General features: G+C 36.5%; 4 protein-coding genes across 6 annotated transcripts; 3 read left to right on the top strand and 1 right to left on the bottom strand.

Moving 5' to 3' along the window:
- Window positions 1-961: 961 nt before the first annotated feature.
- On the top strand, window positions 962-2,531 carry LOC138133905 (uncharacterized). The gene is made up of 5 exons (XM_069051914.1): window positions 962-1,096; window positions 1,148-1,297; window positions 1,348-1,440; window positions 1,497-1,642; window positions 1,817-2,531. Exons 1-5 carry the CDS (start codon window positions 1,082-1,084, stop codon window positions 2,265-2,267), a joined length of 855 nt encoding a protein of 284 aa, XP_068908015.1. The 5' UTR covers window positions 962-1,081; the 3' UTR covers window positions 2,268-2,531.
- An 857-nt stretch (window positions 2,532-3,388) lies between these two features.
- On the top strand, window positions 3,389-4,402 carry LOC138133834 (trypsin-7-like). Its single transcript, XM_069051797.1, has 3 exons — window positions 3,389-3,489; window positions 3,544-3,706; window positions 3,764-4,402. The coding sequence occupies exons 1-3, from the start codon at window positions 3,444-3,446 to the stop codon at window positions 4,311-4,313; spliced, it is 759 nt and encodes a 252-aa protein (XP_068907898.1). The 5' UTR covers window positions 3,389-3,443; the 3' UTR covers window positions 4,314-4,402.
- A 1,656-nt stretch (window positions 4,403-6,058) lies between these two features.
- Window positions 6,059-8,377, top strand: LOC138132850 (trypsin-7-like). 3 transcript variants are annotated; one of them, XM_069050525.1, is made up of 4 exons: window positions 6,063-6,440; window positions 7,111-7,196; window positions 7,247-7,409; window positions 7,466-8,377. In XM_069050525.1, exons 2-4 carry the CDS (start codon window positions 7,151-7,153, stop codon window positions 8,013-8,015), a joined length of 759 nt encoding a protein of 252 aa, XP_068906626.1. In that variant the 5' UTR covers window positions 6,063-6,440; window positions 7,111-7,150; the 3' UTR covers window positions 8,016-8,377. The 3 variants fall into 3 exon arrangements, with proteins under 3 accessions (XP_068906624.1, XP_068906626.1, XP_068906625.1); XM_069050523.1 differs by lacking the exon at window positions 7,111-7,196 and having other exon boundaries at window positions 6,059-6,440; XM_069050524.1 differs by lacking the exon at window positions 6,063-6,440 and having other exon boundaries at window positions 6,504-7,196.
- A 60-nt stretch (window positions 8,378-8,437) lies between these two features.
- LOC138132841 (sarcosine dehydrogenase, mitochondrial-like) lies at window positions 8,438-21,443 on the bottom strand. Its single transcript, XM_069050511.1, has 9 exons — window positions 21,066-21,443; window positions 20,756-21,009; window positions 12,521-12,733; window positions 11,964-12,474; window positions 11,641-11,906; window positions 10,701-10,898; window positions 10,216-10,464; window positions 10,002-10,150; window positions 8,438-9,234 (listed from the first exon to the last, which is right to left on the bottom strand). Exons 1-9 carry the CDS (start codon window positions 21,181-21,183, stop codon window positions 8,517-8,519), a joined length of 2,676 nt encoding a protein of 891 aa, XP_068906612.1. The 5' UTR covers window positions 21,184-21,443; the 3' UTR covers window positions 8,438-8,516.
- Between the last annotated feature and the right edge of the window lie 1,030 nt (window positions 21,444-22,473).

The raw sequence follows: 22,473 nt of genomic DNA on the forward strand, positions 1-22,473 counted from the left end.
GCGTAGCGGAGCGAGTGTTTAATAAACAAGTGTCTAGAGAAGTTTATAAACGAATTGCATACTATACTTTTTCTACGACCAAATTAACAAATGGAACACACAAACGAAACAAGCAACTTTTTTATTAAACGTTAATTTAAACATACAAACTAAATGAACATACCAAATAGGAATATATATATTTCTCAGAATACAAACTGTTGGTGGCTTCAGGTCCATATTTGAAAAATACAACGAATTATTCCACTGCAATGACGTTTTCTTTCACGCCGGATGCGAAACTGATAAACGTCAAAATAACAACTTGATCTAGAGCTAAAGATGTCCAAAAAATTCAAGCCGTGTTTAAAGAAACTTCGAGCGTGTTTAATATGCCGAAAACGCCCGAATGGACACCAAGTTGTGACTAATGAACAATCGTTTTTAAAGTGACGTTTTGTACACTATTTGTCAGTGCAAAATGTGACACTTTAGAGAAGGAAGTTGAAAAATCATATTTTGTTGAAAGAGGTATTTTTCTGTCAGAATTTGACATTCCGTAGGCTGATGTTGAAAGCTTTCTTCATATGTTTTATCTGCATTATGATAATGTAATAGGGATCGAGATAGCTTTATAAATCGTATTTTGGGTTGCATTTCTACTTGGTCAGGCTCGTCATCTTACGTGAATCTTTTCATAAAAATCCGAAGACCTGGAAAGAGTTGTTCACTGATTTCACAGAATTTTTCTCAGAATGTTTATTCAGAAGAAATAAAATATGGATTAAAACAACAAATTAAGAACATGTCAGTCTAAAACATTATTCAGTAATGAGTGTATCTACTACGGTTTCTTGAGAACTCATTTACTCTATCCTCCGATTTTTAAAGTTTTATAAATCATCAAAAACTCTATTGCCTCAATGTGCTAGATTTTTGCAAATGCTTTAAATCTATCTCTACTACTTCAAAAACTGTAAAACGATTTAAGTGGGTATTTGTCAGTCATGATTGTTTTGACAACTCCACTCACAAATTTTCGGTTAACAATAAAATCACAATAAGTGCATCATAGAGATTCTTCATTTCGTCTCATTTCAGCATGAATCCAGATAATGTAAGTTTACATGACACTCCATTAACATTATTAAAGCAACAGCCTAATTAGCGATTTAGACCACCCTATCCGCCAAAATCTCCAGCACCAACTCCAACACGCGAATCTGAAGCTAGTGGTACCAGCAGAACACATGTGTACTTAGACGATGAAACTCTACACAGGATGATAGAGTCCTTTGGACCACTGGAGTATTCCCAAGTAAGCATAAAAATACAAGGTAAAAAACTAGGTATATTTGGCATTTCCAGTTTGCTGCCACCCTCAACCAACATGAGGCCTACAGTACCCTGGCAGAACAAGATCCTTTCGGGACCATGGGTTGGCAACCAGACATGCAACTGGCAAGTCTGACAAAAAAAAAACTTTGATTCTGAATATAACAATGTTGTTAAAATAGGAATCTAGTTCCAGAAGAAAAGGAAGATCACCACGTACTGAGACAATTCCACCTGAACAGCGGTACTTGTTGGGTCAGTCTCAGATGGCGATTGACGAAGGCAACCCACAAGCGGCTGAAGCTAAGAAGGAAACACTTATAGAATGGTACTACTTTCGTTAGTCACGTCTTGGTTGGGGAAGAAATGTTTTTGATTCATTTACTATTTACTAAACTGCGTGATTTAATTATTATCAATATTATTAATAAGTGATCCCCGATAGCTTATATTTCTCAGAACGGAACGTTTTAGTACTACCTGAATTGTTTATTATGTGTAGGTTTGATCGTTCTGTGGAGAAAGAACTGCAGAAAAGGCGCGACACAGGAAGTACCACTGCAAGTCCCGTGGATCCAGCTCTGGCCCCACTCAAAGCCAAACATGCTCTCAACTTATCAAAAGGTACTGCAGAAAGAATGGCCGAGGCAAGCGCAAGTCGTATCGAAATATCCGCCAGACTTGAGACCGATTTTACGACGGAACTGACCGACGCTGCGGAAAAATTTGCCAAAGCTGAAACGATGTCCCATTACGCCGAGGCACTACAGGCCGCAGAAGAGGCGGCCCAGAACGCTCCTCCTGAACTGATGGAACAAGCAGCAGCAGCAGAAGCGAGGAGGATTCAGACGGAGTTGTCTAAAGTTAAGGAGACTGTGCCTGGTGCAAGACCTATAGAAGTTGTGGGATATGTGGGAATTACGAAACCGTACTATCCCAAAAAGTCTACTTAAAGATCCTTAAGGATACAATGAAAGTTATAATTATAATGTTCAATTTTGTCCAAAATTTCAAACCGAGTCTTAACGCTCTATTTCTAAATTTTAACACATAATTATAACATGTCTAATATAAAGTTACACTGAAAATCAGAAACAAAACTGTGCCAAATTTTTTGTCTTCGACATGTGAAGTACTTTGCCTCAACTACATTTAACTAATAGGTTAAGGAAATTAATTATAAGATAAATTATTGATTCAAGAAAACGTCTACTACTCTTATCTGTTATCATTTCCTCCTACTTAACCCACTTGTCCTGATACAAGTATAATTTCGAGAGCGATTTCCTCAAAATTTGGTTTGTTCTGATAATAAATGTCAAAAGTAAATAAGAAGATTGATTTTAACTAAATCCAATTAGACAATTCCAAAATGTATAATTGGACAACATATTTTTTCAAACATACAGGGTGTTATTGAAATGCACGGACACATTTTAACCACGAGTTACTAGCTTCATGTAGAACTCGGAAAAAATATTTAAAAAATTTTATGTCAAAAAATAAAATAACATTTATTTTTTGAGCAACACTTTTTTTTAATTGCTTTTAGTCTTCTACGTTGTCCCACAACCTCGTAAGTAAAATTTCGGCCCATTTTAAAAATACACCCTGCTTATCATATTTTATAAAACGTACACCAATGCGGTTTCCTTGTTTTAAAGCATATTTCGTAAAGGTTACTTCGCATTGGCGTACATTATAAAATATGATATACAGGGTGTATTTTTGAAATGAGTCGAAATCTTACCTACGAAGTTGTGGGACAACGTAGAAGACTAAAAGCAATTTAAAAAAATTGTAGCTCAAAAAATAAAAAGCAGTAGTCTCGTGGTTAAAATTTATCCACTCATTTCATAACACCCTGTAGATTTTAAATTTTTCATGTCTTGTAACGCTTAGCATGACATTTACTTTAATATTAAGCATATTGGCAAGTAAATGAACACATTAAAAATACAGTAGTTTTTGAAAATAATACAAGTGGTTTAAGGTTTACCATTTCCTGTCATTCAAGTATTTCGTAAAAATTGAAAACACTTATCGATTTTCGTTATTTATCAGAACATTATCTTGTCCTGTAAAAACCTATATAAAGAGATAAGCAAAGATTTATCTTCTATCTCAAAATGATCTTCCTTTTGGTAGCTACTTTCTTTGTTAGATACACTTCGGGTAAGCAGCAGCAGCTTTTTGTGCCAAATGAAATTGTTTCAATTGCTTTTACAGGGTATCCAACATTTTCCCACAACGTGAGAATTGTCGGAGGACACAATATTTCCATCCAAGAAGTTCCGTACCAGATCTCCCTTCAACATGATGGAGACCATTTTTGTGGAGGTTCAATAATCAGTCCAAATTATATCGTTACGGCCTCACACTGCACCTCTTTGTAAAACGCATTTTTGAAACACTAAAATCATCATTGATATTGCCTTTCTGCTTTTAGTTATGATGCAAGTTCATTAACAATTCGTGCTGGAAGCTCAACTCGAGGTGTTGGAGGTCAAGTAATAAACGTAAGCAAGATCTACAACCATCCAAATTTCACCGAACAAAACGCAGACTGTGACATTTCTGTTCTGGAATTGTCAGCTAATTTAACACTAGGAATTAATGTGGCCGCCATAGCTCTCCCATCTTTGAATCAAAAATGGCCTGTTGGTACCGAAGTTCTTGTAACAGGATGGGGTCTCCTCAGTTGGAATAGTACTGACCTCCCTGAGGATCTTCAAGGGGTTTCTCTTAACCTTGTCAGTCAAGAGTCTTGCAGAGAAGCTTACGGTGAAAATGAGGTCACTGATTACATGATGTGCGCTGGAGTTAGTGGTGGAGGCAAATCTGCGTGTTCGGAAGATTCTGGTGGTCCGTTGCAGGTCGATAATATTTTAGCAGGAGTGGTATCCTGGAGTAAGGAATGTGGATTGCCAGATTATCCTGGAGTTTATGCACGAGTATCAGCACTGCGACAATTTATTCAAGATGTTACTGGATTATGATTTCGCATCCCGCCAGGTTTTAAATATACAATTGCTAATTGGGATTTATTTTGTAACATCTATTAGTAAAATTGCTTAACAAAAAATTAGTACTACATTTTTGATTTGCTTTCTTGTAAAGTGTCTGTCAATATCTATCCCTTCAGTACGAGTATTTGTAAGAGGTAAGTAATCCAAAAAATTTTTCTTGCAAAATAGTAATTTGTGTATCAACGCCAAAAAGTGCATCTTTTCCGTCCGAGTCTGAGTTTTCTGGCCGAGGCGCATCCGAGGCTTGAAAATAGGCGAGGACAAAAGGCACTTTTTGCCAGAGGTGCATATTAAATTTTTTAGGCGACTGCACGAACTAGGAAGCAAAAGACACAATTCATTGGAAATATTACAAATTTATTTTTTATCCACCTTTTTCAAATAGATAAATTAATTAATATATTATACAGGTGTCTCAAAAATGGCGCCCAATCTCTTGAGGGGTTAAACTATTTGAAGAGTTGAGTTCAATTTCGTTGTGAATTTTTTTTTCCTTTTACTATTTTCCAAGTTATACACATTTTAAAATAAGCAAATTTGGCAACATCGGTTGGTATGCATAATCAACTAAACCAATTCTATTTTGTGGTCAATGTTGCCACTGTTATTTTAGCGTATTTTGGTAGGTTATTACTCTAAAAAGAAGGCCTTCGGTGGTGTTCCACTACCAAAAGGGGTCTTGGAAAAAGTAACATTGTAAAGTAATTTATAATTCAGCTGTAAAATTTGGTAATAAAGGAGATACATCTCTTTGAAATTACCATATTTAAGAGTAAGTTATACTAAATCTGTTGGTCCGATCAAATTTTGTATTGAGATTTACCTTCCCTGACTTCTATTCTTTAAGACCCTTAGGAGACTGGGCGCCATTTTTGAGACACCCTGTATTAACAATTATTTTATAGTTTTTGTTATCAGCTTGCCAAGAAAACTAGAAATTTGCTATTTGCAATACAATTACTTAATTACATGGTGACACGACAATTATCGGTTTTGTCGGTTTCGTTGCTAACTTACTAACCAGACCAACAGATAGCGCTACGGTCAGCGTCCGAAAAAGAGTTAGTTTTCGTCCGCTTGTAAGTACGTAAAATTACCGTTTTCATTAAAGCTGCCTAAAAATTTCTAATTAGGAATAGATAGGTCATTATGACTGATGTGTCAGTTTGTCAAACTGAAGGTTTTCAAGCTGTTTGGCGTTTCCTTCGCCCTTTTCGTAACTTACAGATCATGACGCACTAGCATAACTGATTTGTAGTAGCACTTCTCTCTGGTGCACGCTTCTTTTCCCAATTTTAATTTTGATTATCGCTGTCACGATGACAAGAATGGCAAAAATCGAAAATGGGGTTAGTTGAACATAATGCCAGCTTCACATTTTGATGTCAAGCCAATGACAGGCCGGCCTAAATTTATTGTCCGCCATAGTACTTACACAAAGGACAAATTACTTCTATTGGCTGACTCCGGTGCGGAAGAAAAGTTATTGATATGTCATCTATCATATGATAATGAATTAATGAGATATAATTTTTTTGATCATTTATGTATAGATCTTCTGTTGAGCGATTTTTAGGCATTTTCTAGATAACCGCTGACAAAAATTATGTTGACAAAGTGTGATTTGTATTGGTGCAGAACAATATTTAATAAAGAAGAAACAGGCGACGAGAAATAAACAGACAATAATTAATAAAGAAATCAAGAGGTGGCTAGGTGGCCGCATGGCTGTCGGAGAAAGTACTCCGAGGTCGCGGTCCCGATGCAGTGAGTTCGAATCTCACCGAAGGGGGAGGATTTTTCCAAGGGAGAAACCTTCGCCGGGCCATGGATGTGTGTGTATGTCCACTCGGGGCTGACGGTAGGGTGGTGGAAGGAAGAATCAACACTCTTTCGACCACCACCGCGAGGTCAGCACGGGTTCGAGTCCCGTCGGGAAAAGGCGCCCATGGGTGGTATAAGTGTTGTGTATGTCTGTGAATGTGAGGTGGAATGGGCCTGGGTGGCCGGGGAAAGTGTCCCGGAACCCCGTCGCACCACCTGAAGGAAGAAGGATAGGCAAAAAGGAATCGGAATTGAAGAACGGCCGACCGAAAGGTACCGTAAAAGCCGTATGGCAAAAAACGGGAATGGCATTTAAAAAAAAAAAAAAAAAAAAAAGGAATCAACCAAACACAAAAAGTAGACATCATGTGATTTTAATACACAGTATTAGCGTAATGTTGAGGCTACGAATCAACTTCCGACATCTTTGGCATTGAAGGATGGAATTTAGGTAAAACAAAATTTGTGTAGAGCTGTTGGTCGCGTTGTAATTATTCTAAACTGGATAGTGTAAAAAATAAATTGCTACGAGACAGCAGAAACAACTAAATTAAAATGAGCAGGTCAAGACTGTTTGAAGACGCACAGCTGACTGTTTCTCGCTCGCTCGGCTAAACTCCGCTCCCCAGAACTTACTCGAATGAGCCTTTCACTTCGGAGCGTGTGACGTGTCGCGTGATGCGTGACGGTTGAAAACTAATTCACTGCCCGGAAATAATAATATGAGGTACGCCTGAAAAACTTTTCACTTCAAAAATAAGATAAACACATTTTGTTTCTTATTCATTTTTAAGCGAAAACACTTATAGTTTTTAGGAAATAACTTCTTCGATATAAGATATATGACTTCCTTTCACTCAAGTATCTACTTATCCAAAACTAAAAACACTTATATTTGTGATTTATCAGAATATTATCTTCTCCTTTAAAAACCTTTATATAGATAAAACAAGCAAATAGTACGAGTATTCTCGTGGGACACAATGATTTCGATTTGGGTAGTTACTTTCTTTTTTGGATACATTTCGGGTAAGCAGCTTTTTGTGCCAAGTGAAATGGTTTCATCATTGTTTCTATAGGGTATCCAACATTTTCCCACAACGTGAAAATTGTCGGAGGCCACAACATTTCCATCCAAGAAGTTCCTTACCAAATATCTCTTCAAAATGACGGAGATCATTTTTGTGGAGGTTCAATAATCAGTCCAAATTACATCGTTACGGCCGCACACTGCACCTCTTAGTAAAACCTATTTCTGAAACACAAAATCATCATAAACATTGCCTTTCTGATTGTAGTTATGATGCAAGTTCATTAACAATCCGTGCTGGAACCTCAACTCGAGGTGTTGGAGGTCAAGTAATAAACGTAAGCAAGATCTACAACAACCCCGATTTTAGCGAACAAACCATCGACTCCGACATCTCTGTTCTGGAACTGTCAGCTAATCTAACCTTTGGACTTAACGTGGCTGCTATAGCTCTACCTGCTGCGGATCAAACCTGGCCCTCCGGTACCGAAGTTCTAGTATCGGGCTGGGGTCTACTCAGTTCGAATAGTACTGAACTTCCTACGGAACTGCAAGGGGTTACTGTGAACCTTGTCAGTTCAGAGTCTTGCAGGTTAGCTTACAGTGATAACTCTATTACTGATCACATGTTGTGCGCCGGAATTAGTGGTGGAGGCAAAGACGCGTGTTCAGAAGATTCTGGTGGCCCACTGCAAGTGGACGGTATTTTAGCAGGAGTGGTATCCTGGGGAAATGGATGTGGACTGCCAGACTACCCTGGAGTTTACGCACGTGTGTCAACACTTCGACAGTTTATTCAAAACGTTACTGGACTGTAATCTAGTACTCCACAAAATCGCAACAAAAAGCTATTAGAAGTACTGTTTTCTCAATTTAGTTGTAGGTCGTAAAATTTTATGGTACTTCAAGTTAAAGAACTTGCGGGGCTTATAAATCCTAGTTTACCACTAACAGGTAATATTCTGAATAGGGTTGTATTGTACATTTTGTATATTTGCATTGTCCGGCAAATGGCAGGAGCCGCTTCCCAACCTTTTCAAACCCAACCAATGTGCCCGTTAATCGTTCATAATATGCAATAAAATTTTACGACCTACAACCAAATTGAGAAAACAGTAACTGCTGTATTGTTTTATTTAAATAGTGTATAATATTGAAAAATTTAAAAATATGGGGTAGTCTTCAGTGTTTTTGTTTTAAATTTTCCATTTTTCTTATTGTTAGTAGTTAATAGAGTAAATTATAAAGAAAATAGTATTTTATTGATCGAATTTGTCAACTGTAAAACATAACAAACTACAAAAATGATTTGAACACAATCAGTCTTCGAAATGTGATTGTTCCTCGAACTGTGCATCGTATTGTCCCAACAACCTCTGACTCTTCGGATCGAAAGGACTCTTCAAAAACAAAGTGGCGGGGTACCTCTTATCTAGAACTTCAATGTGATAATTTCCGCTCTTCAAAAACTCATCTGTCAATATCTGTCCTTTGGGATGTTCAATGAATCCCGTCCCGATACTACAGTCCAGATTATACCCCCAATCACCTCTCCTCAAGAACCCTACAATCGTATCGTCCCTCCAGATTGTCTCCAAGCCGTAAATGGCCACCCGATCCTCCAAAGTGAAGAAAACCCTTTTCTTTTTCACACCATGTTGCTTTAGTTTTTCTACGTGTTGCTTACCCAAGTACTGGCCGTCTTTGCGACAAATCATTTGCAGGTTCGCTTCGACAGGATTGTCGTCAATTCTCAGATCGTGGTTCCAGAGATGATATCCTTTTTCGAGACTTAAAGAATATAAGGCTCTGAATCCGGCGTGTTTCAACTCGAAACCTCGTCCGGCTTCCTTTACTTTCTTGTAGACAGGAACACAAGAAGCCACGGGGACGTGCAATTCATAGCCTAGTTCACCGATGAAACTGATTCTCATAGCGCGACAAACGTGACCGTTTACTTGGATGATGTGGGACATTCCTGGGGGGAAGCGTTCGTCGGTTATCGGGGTTTCAGTGATCGACTGGAGAAGCTCCCGACTAGAAAAATAAATCAAGATTCAAGAAATACAATCCTCATATTTATCACATGTAGTCTGTCTCAATTCTAAATTTCCACCACCCGTTGAATTATTATTACGTAATTTACTTGACGCTAAAATGAAAGAAAACAGGGAAAATCGTATACTCTTGGGAGGGGACTTCAACGGGAGAATAGGAGAAACAGGAACAAGAAATTAGAAAGAGGAGAGGGGGGATGGTAAAAGAAAATCCAAAAGACAAGGTGAAAAATGCAGAGGGGAAGAGTTTGGTTGAATGGATCGAAGAAGATGGATGGGAGGTATTGAAAGGGGAACCAATAAGGGAACGAAGAAAGGGAATGGATCTGTATAGGTAGCAGGGGGGAAACTGTGAAAGATTACGGAATAGTGAACGAAGAAGCGTGGGAAAGAGTAGAAAAATTGAGAATAAGAAAGAGAGTAGAGTCGGACTATCTTGAAATAGTTTTGAGAAAGCCAAGGAGAGGGAAAAACAAAGAAGGAATGGAATGGGGGATAGGAGTAGAACTGTTTATTTTAATTTTTTTGGAGTTACAGTTTTATGTTTGAAAAAAATGTAATCAGGAATCGGAAAGCCCGTAGGGCAAAATAAAGTATTTTTCTATTAATAATGAATTAATTGATAATCCACTTTTCGAGGAGTAGGCAACCAATAAAATGACTGTGCTTCTTTTACATAGATTTAAGCAATAGTGTTGGAGACCGACATTAAAAAACTAGTTTATGAGTTTATACATTTCAATTTACCTTTTTGGCCCTTGAATGGATAGTACTCCTAATTTGTCCGTGATGTCGCTTATCACCGCTTTGAAATTTTTCTTGCCGATTTCTTTCTTAAAATGTGAGACTGTTTGGTAACCAGACGCTCCACCAGCCACGATATAGTACCCTTTACCCTACGATAGCAAAAGCATACGACTTGGTTGATTATTTACTATTGGTACACAATCTTTCAAACTACCTTCAAAATGGGACCAACGAGAGTACCCACACCTTCCTCTAAAGGTGTGACTGTCACATCCGCCTCCACTCCTCCTTTGCTGTTCAACGAACAAGTGTAAACCACACGTCCTGGTTCTTTGTCTGTATCAGCTGTAAAGAGCCAATCAGCTGCTTCTTCCGCATCTGGTCCGGTTAAGTACATTTTAGTAAAGTAGGAGAGGTCGAAAAGGGCGACGTTGTTTCTAGCTGCGTTTGCCTCCTCTCCGATCTAACTTACAATGTTATATTAAGACTTGTTACAACTTGATTTCCCTTATTAATATTAAATACCGAATAACTGTCAAGTTATCAGGTATCACACAGCAAATAAGTATAGAAATGAAAAAAAAGTAAAAACACTTCCGACAAAATCATAAATGCCAAATGATCATTGTTGTGATTGATCATTTTCTCGTTTATTATTTAGTTATATTTAGTTTCTTAACATTTTCAAGTAATACAAACCAGATCATGATGTTTAGAGAACCCAAACGTATAATCTCCTTCCAATTCGTGTTCGTATCTCTTATCTTCGTTGTCGACGTGGTCGTAATAGCCATACCAATCGTAGCCTCGTACAGGTGCAGTACGATCTTTAATAAAATAACCTGGCCTTTCCCAACCTTGGGCTTGCTCCATTACGGCACCACTGGCTACAAGAGCCTGCAAAATGAATTAACTAAGATTAAAATAAGACAAAATATGTAATGAAGAAAGAAAAACGAAAATATATGCAGATAAAAAAATGTTAAAATTCACTTTTGGTCATTCAGTTTGTAGATTTTTATCAATACCCATCTACTACTACATCTGACGTATAATTATTAAAATCTGTTGAAATATATGTATTTCACGAGAAATATCAATATAATAGTTATTTATGATAAGAGTGTGTTATGTTGACTATAAGTCACGCCAGAAAAGTTTAAACCTCGAGACCGTAGACCGAGAGCTATAATTTTCTCAAGGGAATTTCAAATGATATAGCTAGTTTACTTTATCTGCCGCTCGTCAGCGGAGATAATAAACTTTATCTGCAGTTCTTCAGCTCGTCAGATGCCATGGAAATGAATTGACACTTTAGTATTATCAATCCAGCAGTATAATGTCACATTTTACTGACATTTAAAGAAAAAAATATCTTACAAAGTTTTTAACTTATTAGGTACTTGCAGTTCTTATAAAGTTACGTGATTCTCATCTTATCTCTGTCTTTAACAAATTAAAAGTTTTTTATTTTGAAACACCTTTTATGACTGTTGACCACCTACAGAACGAAAAATCGCCGAGTCTATTTCTGTTCTCTTTATTATCTATCGTAGACTTGACCCTTGGATTAAAAACAAGATTGCTTAATTAAAAAATCCAATTAACATTTTCGATAACAAACAAAATGACCTCTCACCTCGTGGAACGGCCCGATTTTATGATTCCTTCCAGCCAAAGGCTGATCGTGAGGGAACACAATACTATAATTCTTAGCGTAACTCTCTTGACTAGTTTCGGTAATCCAAGCCCGATCGGATCTCAAATTCGGCGTGAATCTTCTTATATCATAAGTAAACATTGGTATCTCTGGACGACCCTGAGAGATCCAGATGGCCAACTGTTCAGCGCAACCACCACTCAGATTAATACCCAGAGAATTATAACCGCACGAGTAGTAAAAACCTGTAGAAAAAACTTTGTCTTAGACAGAGTTTATGTTAATTATTAGAAGTGAAGCACCTGCTAATCTCGGATCTTCACCCATGATGGGTTTGTGGTCTGGAGTGAAGGCTTCGGCACCACAGATATCAGATTTAATACCGACGCGTTCAAAAACTGGAGCAATATCAGCGGCATTTTTCAAATGAACCTCGAAAATATCCTTGTCTAAGTCGAACAGGCTGAATTGGAAGTCGCTAGGCATGTCTTTGATTATTTCCGGATTAGCTTCGTAGCCTCCTAGATAAATGCAGTCACCCTGCATCCTCATGTAAATACCCCCGTCGTGGTCTCGAATGTTCGGTGCATTTTTCGCTTCCGGTATCGAATCGGTGATGACGTACGCATGCTTCATGGGAACGATCGGCAGATCTAACCCAACAAGCTGAGCAATATTCTTCGACCAAACTCCTGCAGCGTTTACAACACAACTAGTTTTGATCGTTCCTTTTGCTGTTTCCACTCCTTTGATCTTTCTCGCTCCGGAAGTGGGATCGGTGAGGATGGTGTTGACGGGACAGTTTTCGATGACCTAAAATGTAAATCAGTAAAATAATTTTATTGGGATTTTGTATTACTTGTCCTCCTCGAGTGTTGGCGCCTTTTATTAGAGCTGCGCAATACATGGAGGGGTCAGTACAACCGTCTCCTGGGGAGTAGAGGGCACCTTTGAATTTCTTAGGGTCGAGTATCGGTGACAGTTTTGCTGCTTCCGAAGGGGCTATCACATGGCTTTCAATATTGAAGAAGTGGCCGAATGTATGGAGGCGTTTGTACTCCTGCATGCGCTCCTAAAATGATATTTTAACATAAACTGACGGATTAATTGATACCGATTTTGTTTGACAGAAGATAGTTTACCAATTACAAAAGTTTAGAGAAATGGGTCTACCCGTGTTTAATTACGCTGGACACCCCACAACTGTTGAGACATTAAATTTCCCTGTAGTTAGGTACATCAGAACTAAAAGTTATATCAACAACATCGGTTTTATTGTTGAGGGGACATCCGACAAGCAAAACCAAAGAGCGTAGTTAATTAATGAAATTTCAGAATTTATGTTTAGGATTCAACGAGACATTCATTGGATTTTTTTAAAAACTATATCAATTTCCTGCATATTGTTAAAATATTTTTCCATTAAACAGTAAACATGATAGTTGAATTTTAATTTTACCTGCAGTGCCTCCAAAATTTATGGTTGACAATCTCTTTATTATTTTAGACCTCGAATGCCCTTTTGGGTTCCAAATTTTGAACAAATGGAACCCACATAAAAAAAATTAGTATTATTTGCTAAAGATGCCTTAATCATGGGTTTACGTCAGAATGCGTCCCGATTTGATCCGACTCTAGTGTTTTTCATTTGATATCAATAAAACGATAATCCAATCAATGCAATTTTTAATCTAAAAGTGTAAATTCACATTTTAAAAAATGAACCGATTGTGATCAGTACTCGTATCTGTCTAGGATATCTAGTTTTTTAATTTATCTCTAAAATCTTTAAAGTTATCTCTGTTTATGATTGAAGCAAGACTGATTAAAATATATTATCTTTCAACAATCGTCAGTATCAAATTCACTCTTCAATAACTATGTGGACTTAGCACAAAAAAACCTACTTTGAAATTTGTTTCTAGAATAGAGTCCCTGTTTAAAGCTATAAAATGCCAGCGTGAGTAAACATGGTACAAAATCAATTCGACACCCTGCGAAATGTTTATAATTCCATACTCCACTCTCAGTGACAAATTAAAATCGAACAATACCTAGGTACACCAAAAAAATGTAGGTATTTGGGGTGCCTCCAATTTTTATTAAAATCAAGGAAACAGGATGTTCAAAATCATTTTAACCGATTACAATAACAGATTTTAAGCAATTGGTATTTTCTTATGCGAAAAACTTGAAAATACACCATCATTTTAACAAAAAGAGTAACTGACTCGAAAAGCCTGATTAAAAGGATTTCTTAGGTCAACAATCTAGCATATCATTTAGACGACCAAAAGGAGTGAGTGTCAATAAAGTCACTGCCTTTAACCTTTTCAGTGCGTTTGTAGTACCTTTTCACCAAGGAGGTTAAAGTAAGAGGAGGGAAAGCGTCCTATGCTGGTAATGCATTGAAAGTGATGCCAATCGTTCCTTCTCCAGCAACCTTTTATGACCGCGAACGTCCTTGAACGGCCCACCGGGTATTGCATCGCTTTGGCGCCAGTGGCGTTCCTTTAACCCCCGCAACGAGGTGTTAAGCGTCTTTATGTTACAACAAATGCTCCAGTGCGCCCCGTCATGTACTTATAGTTTTTTCTGAATTATAAATTTACTTCTTTTATTTTTGTTAATTTTTTTCATGTACTTTATGTTACAAATTACAATAAATGCATCTGTGCGCCCCGTCTTTTATACGCCACTGGTACCATCCCCACCAACCACCCTTGTTTAGCAACCTTTTATGGCTCTGCACGATTTGGCGGGTGGCACTTTTTCAAACTGGCTTTCCCTCCTTCTACTTTAACCTCCTTGCTTTGCACTGATATTGCATTGACAGATAACGAGTATCCAATGAAAGGGTTAATGAGAAGAAGGTAAAATTATTTTTTGGGAATCTAGAAAGGGTGATACTGAAGTATAAACTCGATCCTAATAAAATGTATAGTATAGCCGAAACGGGAATCAATGAGGTCTAAAAACAAGCAGAATTTTTTCTGAAAAAGAAATGAAAAATGTTGGACCTGTAATCAGCTAGGGAAGGGGAAATTATCGGTTGTGCTATGAACCCAATTGGCTCCTTCATACCACCGATGTTCATTTATCCACGTAAAGACTGAGTAAGATACTACAGAAAGATGGCTCCTGGATTTGCACACCGTTGCTCAAAACCTGGATGAAGAAAATTCTGGCTTGCCAAAATAAAATATTCGTCCTAAAAGTAATAATATCAAGATGAGTGAATGCCGAGAAACCATCACCACAAGCTTTTGGCTTTCACCCCTTTAGAGGATAACCTGGTCTTTTAGGAAGAAATGACCAATTGTTGGAAATCTATTTTGCGATATAGGTGTTTATCTTCACAGGCCAAAATCAATACTTTATCAGACCCATTCACTCAAACTTTTGACTTCTCTAGTTTGCACACAAGACCAACCTCCACCAACCCCAAAATCCCCCCAAAATAGTTTATGGTGTGCACTTCGCGGAACCACAAGAGTGTTTCGTAATATGAACTAATTTTGATAAATAGGTACCGTTCACAATTTGATAACTTGAAGAAAACCACCGATAGGAAAAGTTCAGAACTAGCCAACAGGGTAGTATTAGATCTCAAGTTCCATTGATCACAGTCCGAAAATGTTTTAAGTTTGGCTTAGATGTTTTATTTCACCTACCATATTCTTTTAACCTTGCTCCAAGTGATTTTCATTTTGTTGTCGTCCCACACAATTTCTTGCAGAAATTAGGTAGGTACGTGAATAATTTTTTGACAGAGACAAAAAATTATTTGACGATGAGCTATCCGAAAGGTGGCAGAATCAAAAGATAATGTTGTAAAACGTACTTTAAAAAAAACTTGAAATTTTTTTGGCTAGCCTAATAAATATCGGGTGTTTTTTTAAATTTCACCTCATAGTAGAGTGCATTTCAACGAGAGGTACACAGGCGTGGCTACCGAGATGCGCCAGATGTAGGGGAAGGGCGACCCAAAATCGAGTTCATTGGCGTAGTCCAGTTTTATTTTTGTTTTTACTTCCACAACACAGGAAATATCAGATTTTCACAACCGGGATTAAAAATCAAGTTGTATGACATAAAAGAGAAGACGGTTAAGAACAATAACCTGGCTGTGATTTGCGACAAAATGGCGAAAAATCAGCTGTTGAAATGAAATTAGAAAATTCCCTGGAAAGTACAAACTAACGCCGCTACTGTCTAGGTAAGCCACGCCACCGTAGACCGAAACAGATTTCTACGCAAGTTTATAGACGTGTACCTCTCGTTGAAACGCACTCTAGTAGGCGTTGAACAGTCGATTGTGAACGCACTATACCGGTTACGAATCACGGTGTTTAAATCTTACATTTTACTCGAGTGGTGCGTTCACAATCGACTCTTCAAAGTCTACTGCTAGGTGAAATTTAAAAAAACACGCCATAGATCTGCATAAATATTAAGTAATCAAATGAAATGTTAAGGTCTTTTCCGTGTAGGTAGGTATATCAAAAAAGCAGGAAATACATAACGTGCATATATTAAGTAAATGTTCATAAAATCATAAATCTATTGATAAATGTGATATAGTTTGAAAAAATGGCATAATATCGTCAAGAAATAAATAATTAAAGGCATTAAATAGTAGTAACAAAATTGTGAATAAAAAAGATTGTTACTATCAAAATTTTTTGTACAGAACGCGTATAAAATAAGTGTTGGAGTTTTGGCAATTTTACCCTTTGGTGTTGCCATGTGTTGTGTTATATAGTAGGCACTAAATAACAAACAATTGTACTTTTAACGAGTTGTCATAATAAAAGAATTTCGTGTTCGCTGATCCTGTATTTCTGATTCACTGAAACTCTCACAATAAGGAATAAAATTCCTTAAGTTTATGCCATTGATTTCTGGTAAAATCCTCGGAATAGTCAATTTATATAAAGTGTCTTTAAAAGAACATACAAGCATATCAGGAGTCATGCGGAATTCGGTTATACAGCGTGTTTTCGAAGTTGAGGCGTTCCTTTTAACATGTGATAGTATGCGTTGTTCTAAAGAATTTTAGCCAAAATCACCTTAGTAAAATGTGTACGGCAATGAAGATACAATAAGTTAATTTTTTTGAAATTTTTGAAACCGGTCCTGCTGAAATTTGCGCTGATTTGTTAGAAATTGGAATTGACAAAAAAAAAATCAAATGAGCATGGACGATAATCAAAACTACTGTCAGAGTTGTCATTTAATTAGTCGAAATGGCTTTATTATTAGGAAAATAATTAGCTCACAGATATGTTGCAAATGCATGGGCAATGTTATCACGTTATCAGAATGCATCTGCAGCGTCCAGAGAGTATTGCAAAGCGATTTCGGGAAAGACACCATTCTAGGCCAGGTTAGTTATTAATCTAGTACAGCGGAGAAATGGACAGGACCGGACTTAAAATTTTAGAAAACAATAAAAATATACAATCAATTATCTCCGTTAATACAAACATTTTACTAAGAAGATTTAGGCTAAAATTCTTAAGAATAATGTGTAGTACCTCGTGTTACAAGGAACGCGTCAACTTCGAGAACACCCTGTACATGTATTTGATATTTACCGCTCTATAGCATATTGCGGTACCAAACAGAAAAACGGAGGTTATGGAACTCCATTAATGACAGGTTTTAAATAGACTGTTGTAAGATGAAAAGTAATTCTAATATAGAAAAACAATGAAGATGTCGAAGACACAGCTGAGGCTAAGATTTAATAATTTGACATTTGACTGTTGACATCTGAATTGACGGCCTCAGCGGCTCGATATAATTCGACACAATAAAATTATAAAACCGCACAATTCCACATAAGATGGAAGATGGATGGAAGAAAAATGTAATTTAAGCGAAAAGATGGAGCCATTTAAAGATACAAATTAACCTGTCCGCAGAATGATATCGGAAATGATATAAATTTAAGAAACTTTATTTCTTACTTTGTACTCGCACTAGATATAGTGACAATTTTGTCAAATTGTCAAAAAATTGTCAATGTCAAAATTAAGTAAAAAACCACTCTGTACCACCCCAAAATGTGCACATATGGACCAGCTGTATAACAATTTGACACCAAATCATAGTTAAGGTTATGTTCATTTCACTTCCCGGAATTCATTTTCAAAAAATCAGCGGAAATATTTTTCGAATTGGAAATAAAGTCTCGCTCGTCAGGGCGCAGACTCAGTTAGGTAAAAAAAATGTTGACACTCAGTGTGACTAATCGTATTATCATAAAAATCACTGTTTGGCTCGTACCAACATGATAACGTTTTGACAATTGTTTATTAAAAAATTTCAATTATAGATATTATTAAAAAAATGCAGTAACAATAACCCTTTGCGGTTTCACTAAATTTATTTTCAAATTGCCATTTGAACCATTTTTCTTAATTAGCAAAAATATTCTACGATACTTTGGAGTCTCCCAAAAAGCACATGTACAGGGCGTCCTAAAAAACTTGAATAGCACTATAAGCACAACATAGACTAATTTTTTTTTTCCAAAAGTAATTCAAAGTCATGATAATCAACTTTGTTTTTTCAAATAGCTTGGTATATTTTTTTATTCCAATTTTGAAAGAGATAATTTTTCTGAATCCAATGATATGCCGCATGTTAGAATGCGTTACAAAAAATTACAAAAAATTACAATGCAGTTCCTACCTTTGTTAATAATAAATCTAAATAATTTGCTGAATTTAAATTTCCCTTTATTTCAAATGTTATTAAAAATCCCAGCCCAGATAGGAATTTTTTGAGGATACTGAGTTCTAGTAGGGATATTTACTCGAGGGTTTTCTTGAGCCCAATATCGCGTGTTTTGAACATTTGGTTCGTTATTTAGTGTAAAAGTAGATTCGTCTCTGAAGCAAATTGTCGACAGAAAGCCACGATCATTAGCACGCTCCTGTATTTCATAACAGGTTTCACTGTTACTTTCTTCATCAACACAGCAAAAATCTGTTGACGACACTGTGTCTTGTAGGGATGATATTTATACTTCCTGAGGATATTCAGTATCCGCGATTTACATAAACTTACTTCAAGAGAAATTTGTCTTAATCTGTATGAAGTAACTATTCATTTTTCCGTAAATAATTTTGACAGTAATTTACTGAAATCGCTGACTTAACCCAACAAATTACTAAATTTTTTGACAAATGCTGTCCAATTTGAAAATCATGGCATGTCATATTTAAAAATCGCCAAGTTTTAAATTAGTATTTTATAGCTATTAAGACAACAAGGGTTTTATAGACGATTTAAAAATCGAGATCGTAGTTTAAATCAGAGCGACCGCAGGGAGCGAGGATTTAATAGATCGAGATTTTTAAACTATAAAACACGCGTTGTCTTCAAGATTTTTTCTAACACTAACATCTTATCAGAAATTTTAATAAATTCAGAAATTATTCGATTTCTTGATATGGGGTAAGAGTGTAGAACTTCATTAAAAGTTAATTCACACTACGGCAAGAATCATTTGAAGAAAATGTAAAGATTGCCATTTTCGATGGCCGGGCACTTGCATTGGATGAAACAGCAGAAGTTAAAGAAGATGTTAGGAACAAGAGCACGAAGCTAATATGGCAATTCCAATTCAATAATTATTGTACTTTTCACTTTTGTGATAATTACTGTAAAAATTATGAATAAAATGTTACTTGAATGATGTGTGTGAGCGTATTTTATGACTCTATAAGATACGTTGCTATTGACGACGTGTCTTATAGAGACAAGCGTATTTTATGGGAAACATAAGGTGTGAGCTCAAATGCACCATGGAAACAGTATAAGAGATTAGTGTTAGAAAAAAATAAAAATAGCACTTTTAATTTTTAATCTTATTATTAGTATCATTTCAAGCGCAATAATTTTATCTGTATGTTGATACCATTACCTTACCTGTAAGTTCAATTGGCGAGCAGGAATCAGCAAAAACGTTCAATACAATGTTAATTGCCTATGTTCGAGTTTGAGAATGCACAGGGGGTACCTATATTGTGCTTACAGTGCTTTTAAAATGATTTATTCCAGTTTTTATTTTATTTGAATCAAGCCATAAATAACGGAGATATGACTTGCGGCGTTTTTTAGGACGCACCTGTATATTTTGCAACAACAATATTTTCTCTGATAAATAATAAACGAGGCGAAATTAAATCACAGCTAGGACTTAAATTTATCAGATAATTTTTTACTAGTCCTATTACTTAAAACACAATCAAATCGTTCTAACGGGTGATTAGTAAGTACTTTTTGTTTTCATTGACACTTTGTAAACAACATTCACTGCAAAATGAGATAATAGTAAACATACACCTTTTGATAATTACTGTCGAAAAATATGTCCACAAAATTTTGTTAGCAATTTTTTACTTTTAGTTTGCAGACAAAAAATGTGTCAAAGTGCGTATTACAATTTTCTAGAGAGAAATAAAGTCCTTTATAACAATCAATTTATCATTTATCATTCATTACCAACGTGGTAGGTATACGATTTATCCCCATTTTTAGAGCAAACAGAGTTTAGATAGATATTTGTAAACGCATGCAGTCAATGCATGTCCAAAATTTGTTCAAAGATAAGAGACATACCATCACTACAAGATACAAACTTTTCGTCAGTTCACAATTGCTGTAAAAAATGCTGTCAAAAAATTAACATTCCTAAGATAAAATCTACCGAAGTTAATACAAAGCAGTACAACTATTGCACACGTTACTTTATGTCAATTAAGATTCCAACTGAACTAAGCTGCATCAAAAATTTAACATTATTAATTAGTTCTCATTGGCTACAAGTAAACTCGAATTGAAACCGTTATTTACATTTTCTTCCTGCGTTTCGTATCTGCTCTACCTGTTTAATCAATTCAAAGATTTAAACACTTGACATTGACCAAGCCGACAAGTAAGATCTAACTCGCATAATGACACGGTTGACATTTAAACATTAAAAGACCATGAGCGCTTGCATTTTAATGAACGAACTTGTCAACAAACCGTAAGAGTAAACATTTCCTGTTTAACCCCGACAAATCTGGCGCAATACCTCTGTTTTGGCGATGTAAAGCCCTCCATTGTTGATCCACCCCGTATTAAGACCTGTTTCTTGTTCCAAACTGATGAGGAGTTTCCTGGTCGATTCTAATAACCTGATGTCCACATCGCCGGGTCTCAGCCTCCAGCACAGGGCGCTGGTGTGCCAAGTGGTGCCGCTCGTTATTTTCGCCCTTTCGAGAAGAACGGTCTTAATCCCCCTTTTGGACAAATGATAGAGGAGACTGCAACCGGCGACGCCGCCACCTGAATTTTAAAATGTGATTGTCAAACGGCTAAATAACGAAACAATGAGTACGTACCGATGACGACGACATCTGCTTGATTGGGGATGTTGGTGTCGGTGGTGTAGCTTAGCACTTGCTGGAATTTTGGCACGTTTTTCGTTTTGAACACATTTCTGCCGGCTGTTCTCAACATGTTCGTATTTACAAGTTCATCGAAATGGTGTTGTTGGTGCGCTGGATAAATTGACTGTGATTGGATGTGTTTATCCTATCATAACACAACTCTGACCCTAGTTTATTTGTCGAAACTATTAATTGTTGATTATCAGTGTATGACGTAGCCATTTCAAAAAGTATTTTTGTGCTGGATCGAACCTCACGGCACTGTTTGCGTACTTTGTTTATCTTTGTTATCGCGATTGTCGACAGTAATTGGAGTATTTATTGTTGCTGGTAGCTACTAACAATCAAATGAATGATTGCTATAATATGTGCTAATCTGGAAGTATATTTACTGATTATTGTATTACATAACTATTTCGTGTTAAAGTATGTAGAGAGTGAAATACAAAATCCATTCTTTTCTCTAATATACAGGGTGATTTATAATAGGTGTAAAAAACTGACATCGTGTTCGGGAAGTCATTTTAAGAAAAAAATGTTATATGAACGTAGGTCCTATTTTGTTTGTTTACAGAACTACATCAACTACAAACAACATAATTTCTGAAACAAGTAACTAGTTGAGAGTTGTCAAAATGAATGAGTTTAGTGTATCTGAACATGCAGATATTGATTATCTCTATGGTAACGGTCTTCAGACGTCTAGATAGTATTTCCTGATAGACGTTTAATTCCTTGGCCCCCAAGATCTCCCGACTACCCGACTTAAACCCCAGGGATTTTTTTCTTTGGGGCCAGTTGAAGCAACTGGTTTACAGTTTCGAAATAAAAACACGTAAAGAATTACCTGACCAAATAATAAAAAGAATTAATGAAATTCGTCAAGATGATGCAACAATAGCGTATGTTTACGACTCAATGATTCGCAGATGTCATTCTTGCATTTGAACGCAAAGGAGGACATTTAAATCTGATGTAGTTCTGTAATAGTTATTTATTTAACGAGTTCGTGTGTAAATTGGGCTTTTTTTGGTATGAGTGGGCCAGATTAAAACGCGAGTGAAACGAGCGTTTCAAAGGCCCACGGGTGCCAAAAAAAGTCCAATTTACACAAGAACGAGTTGAATACAACGTTTTTTGTTCGACGACCCCCTTAAAGGCTCCAAATCGCTTAAAATCTTTAAAATTAACTTGACGTTTCGTTTTGACAAGTTGTCACGTTTATCAAAATCCGTTCACATAGGAGAAAATTCTCAAATTCTGACAGTGTCGAACAAAAAATAAATAAAATAGGATCTATTCTTATACAGGGTGTTATGTAAGTAACCTGCCAAAACGTAACTGCTGTATCGTACCTCTG

Source organism: Tenebrio molitor, chromosome 6 (assembly GCF_963966145.1).
Source record: "Tenebrio molitor chromosome 6, icTenMoli1.1, whole genome shotgun sequence".
In the NCBI taxonomy this organism is placed as follows: Eukaryota; Metazoa; Arthropoda; class Insecta; order Coleoptera; family Tenebrionidae; genus Tenebrio; species Tenebrio molitor.

Excerpts from the sequence above, each read along its gene's own strand:
- LOC138133905 (XM_069051914.1), top strand. Across the intron at positions 1,298-1,347 it reads GACCACTGGAGTATTCCCAA|TTTGCTGCCACCCTCAACCA; the intron begins GTAAGCATAAAA and ends TGGCATTTCCAG. Across the intron at positions 1,441-1,496 it reads GGCAACCAGACATGCAACTG|GAATCTAGTTCCAGAAGAAA; the intron begins GCAAGTCTGACA and ends TTGTTAAAATAG.
- LOC138133834 (XM_069051797.1), top strand. The coding sequence starts at position 3,444 with ATGATCTTCCTTTTGGTAGCTACTTTCTTTGTTAGATACACTTCGG. Across the intron at positions 3,490-3,543 it reads CTTTGTTAGATACACTTCGG|GGTATCCAACATTTTCCCAC; the intron begins GTAAGCAGCAGC and ends TTGCTTTTACAG. Across the intron at positions 3,707-3,763 it reads GCCTCACACTGCACCTCTTT|TTATGATGCAAGTTCATTAA; the intron begins GTAAAACGCATT and ends TTCTGCTTTTAG.
- LOC138132850 (XM_069050523.1), top strand. The coding sequence starts at position 6,314 with ATGTCTGTGAATGTGAGGTGGAATGGGCCTGGGTGGCCGGGGAAAGTG. Across the intron at positions 6,441-7,246 it reads GAAGAACGGCCGACCGAAAG|GGTATCCAACATTTTCCCAC; the intron begins GTACCGTAAAAG and ends TTGTTTCTATAG. Across the intron at positions 7,410-7,465 it reads GCCGCACACTGCACCTCTTA|TTATGATGCAAGTTCATTAA; the intron begins GTAAAACCTATT and ends TTCTGATTGTAG.
- LOC138132841 (XM_069050511.1), bottom strand. The coding sequence starts at position 21,183 with ATGTTGAGAACAGCCGGCAGAAATGTGTTCAAAACGAAAAACGTGCCA. Across the intron at positions 21,010-21,065 it reads AGCAGATGTCGTCGTCATCG|GTGGCGGCGTCGCCGGTTGC; the intron begins GTACGTACTCAT and ends TTTAAAATTCAG. Across the intron at positions 10,465-10,700 it reads TCTCTAAACATCATGATCTG|ATCGGAGAGGAGGCAAACGC; the intron begins GTTTGTATTACT and ends ATTGTAAGTTAG.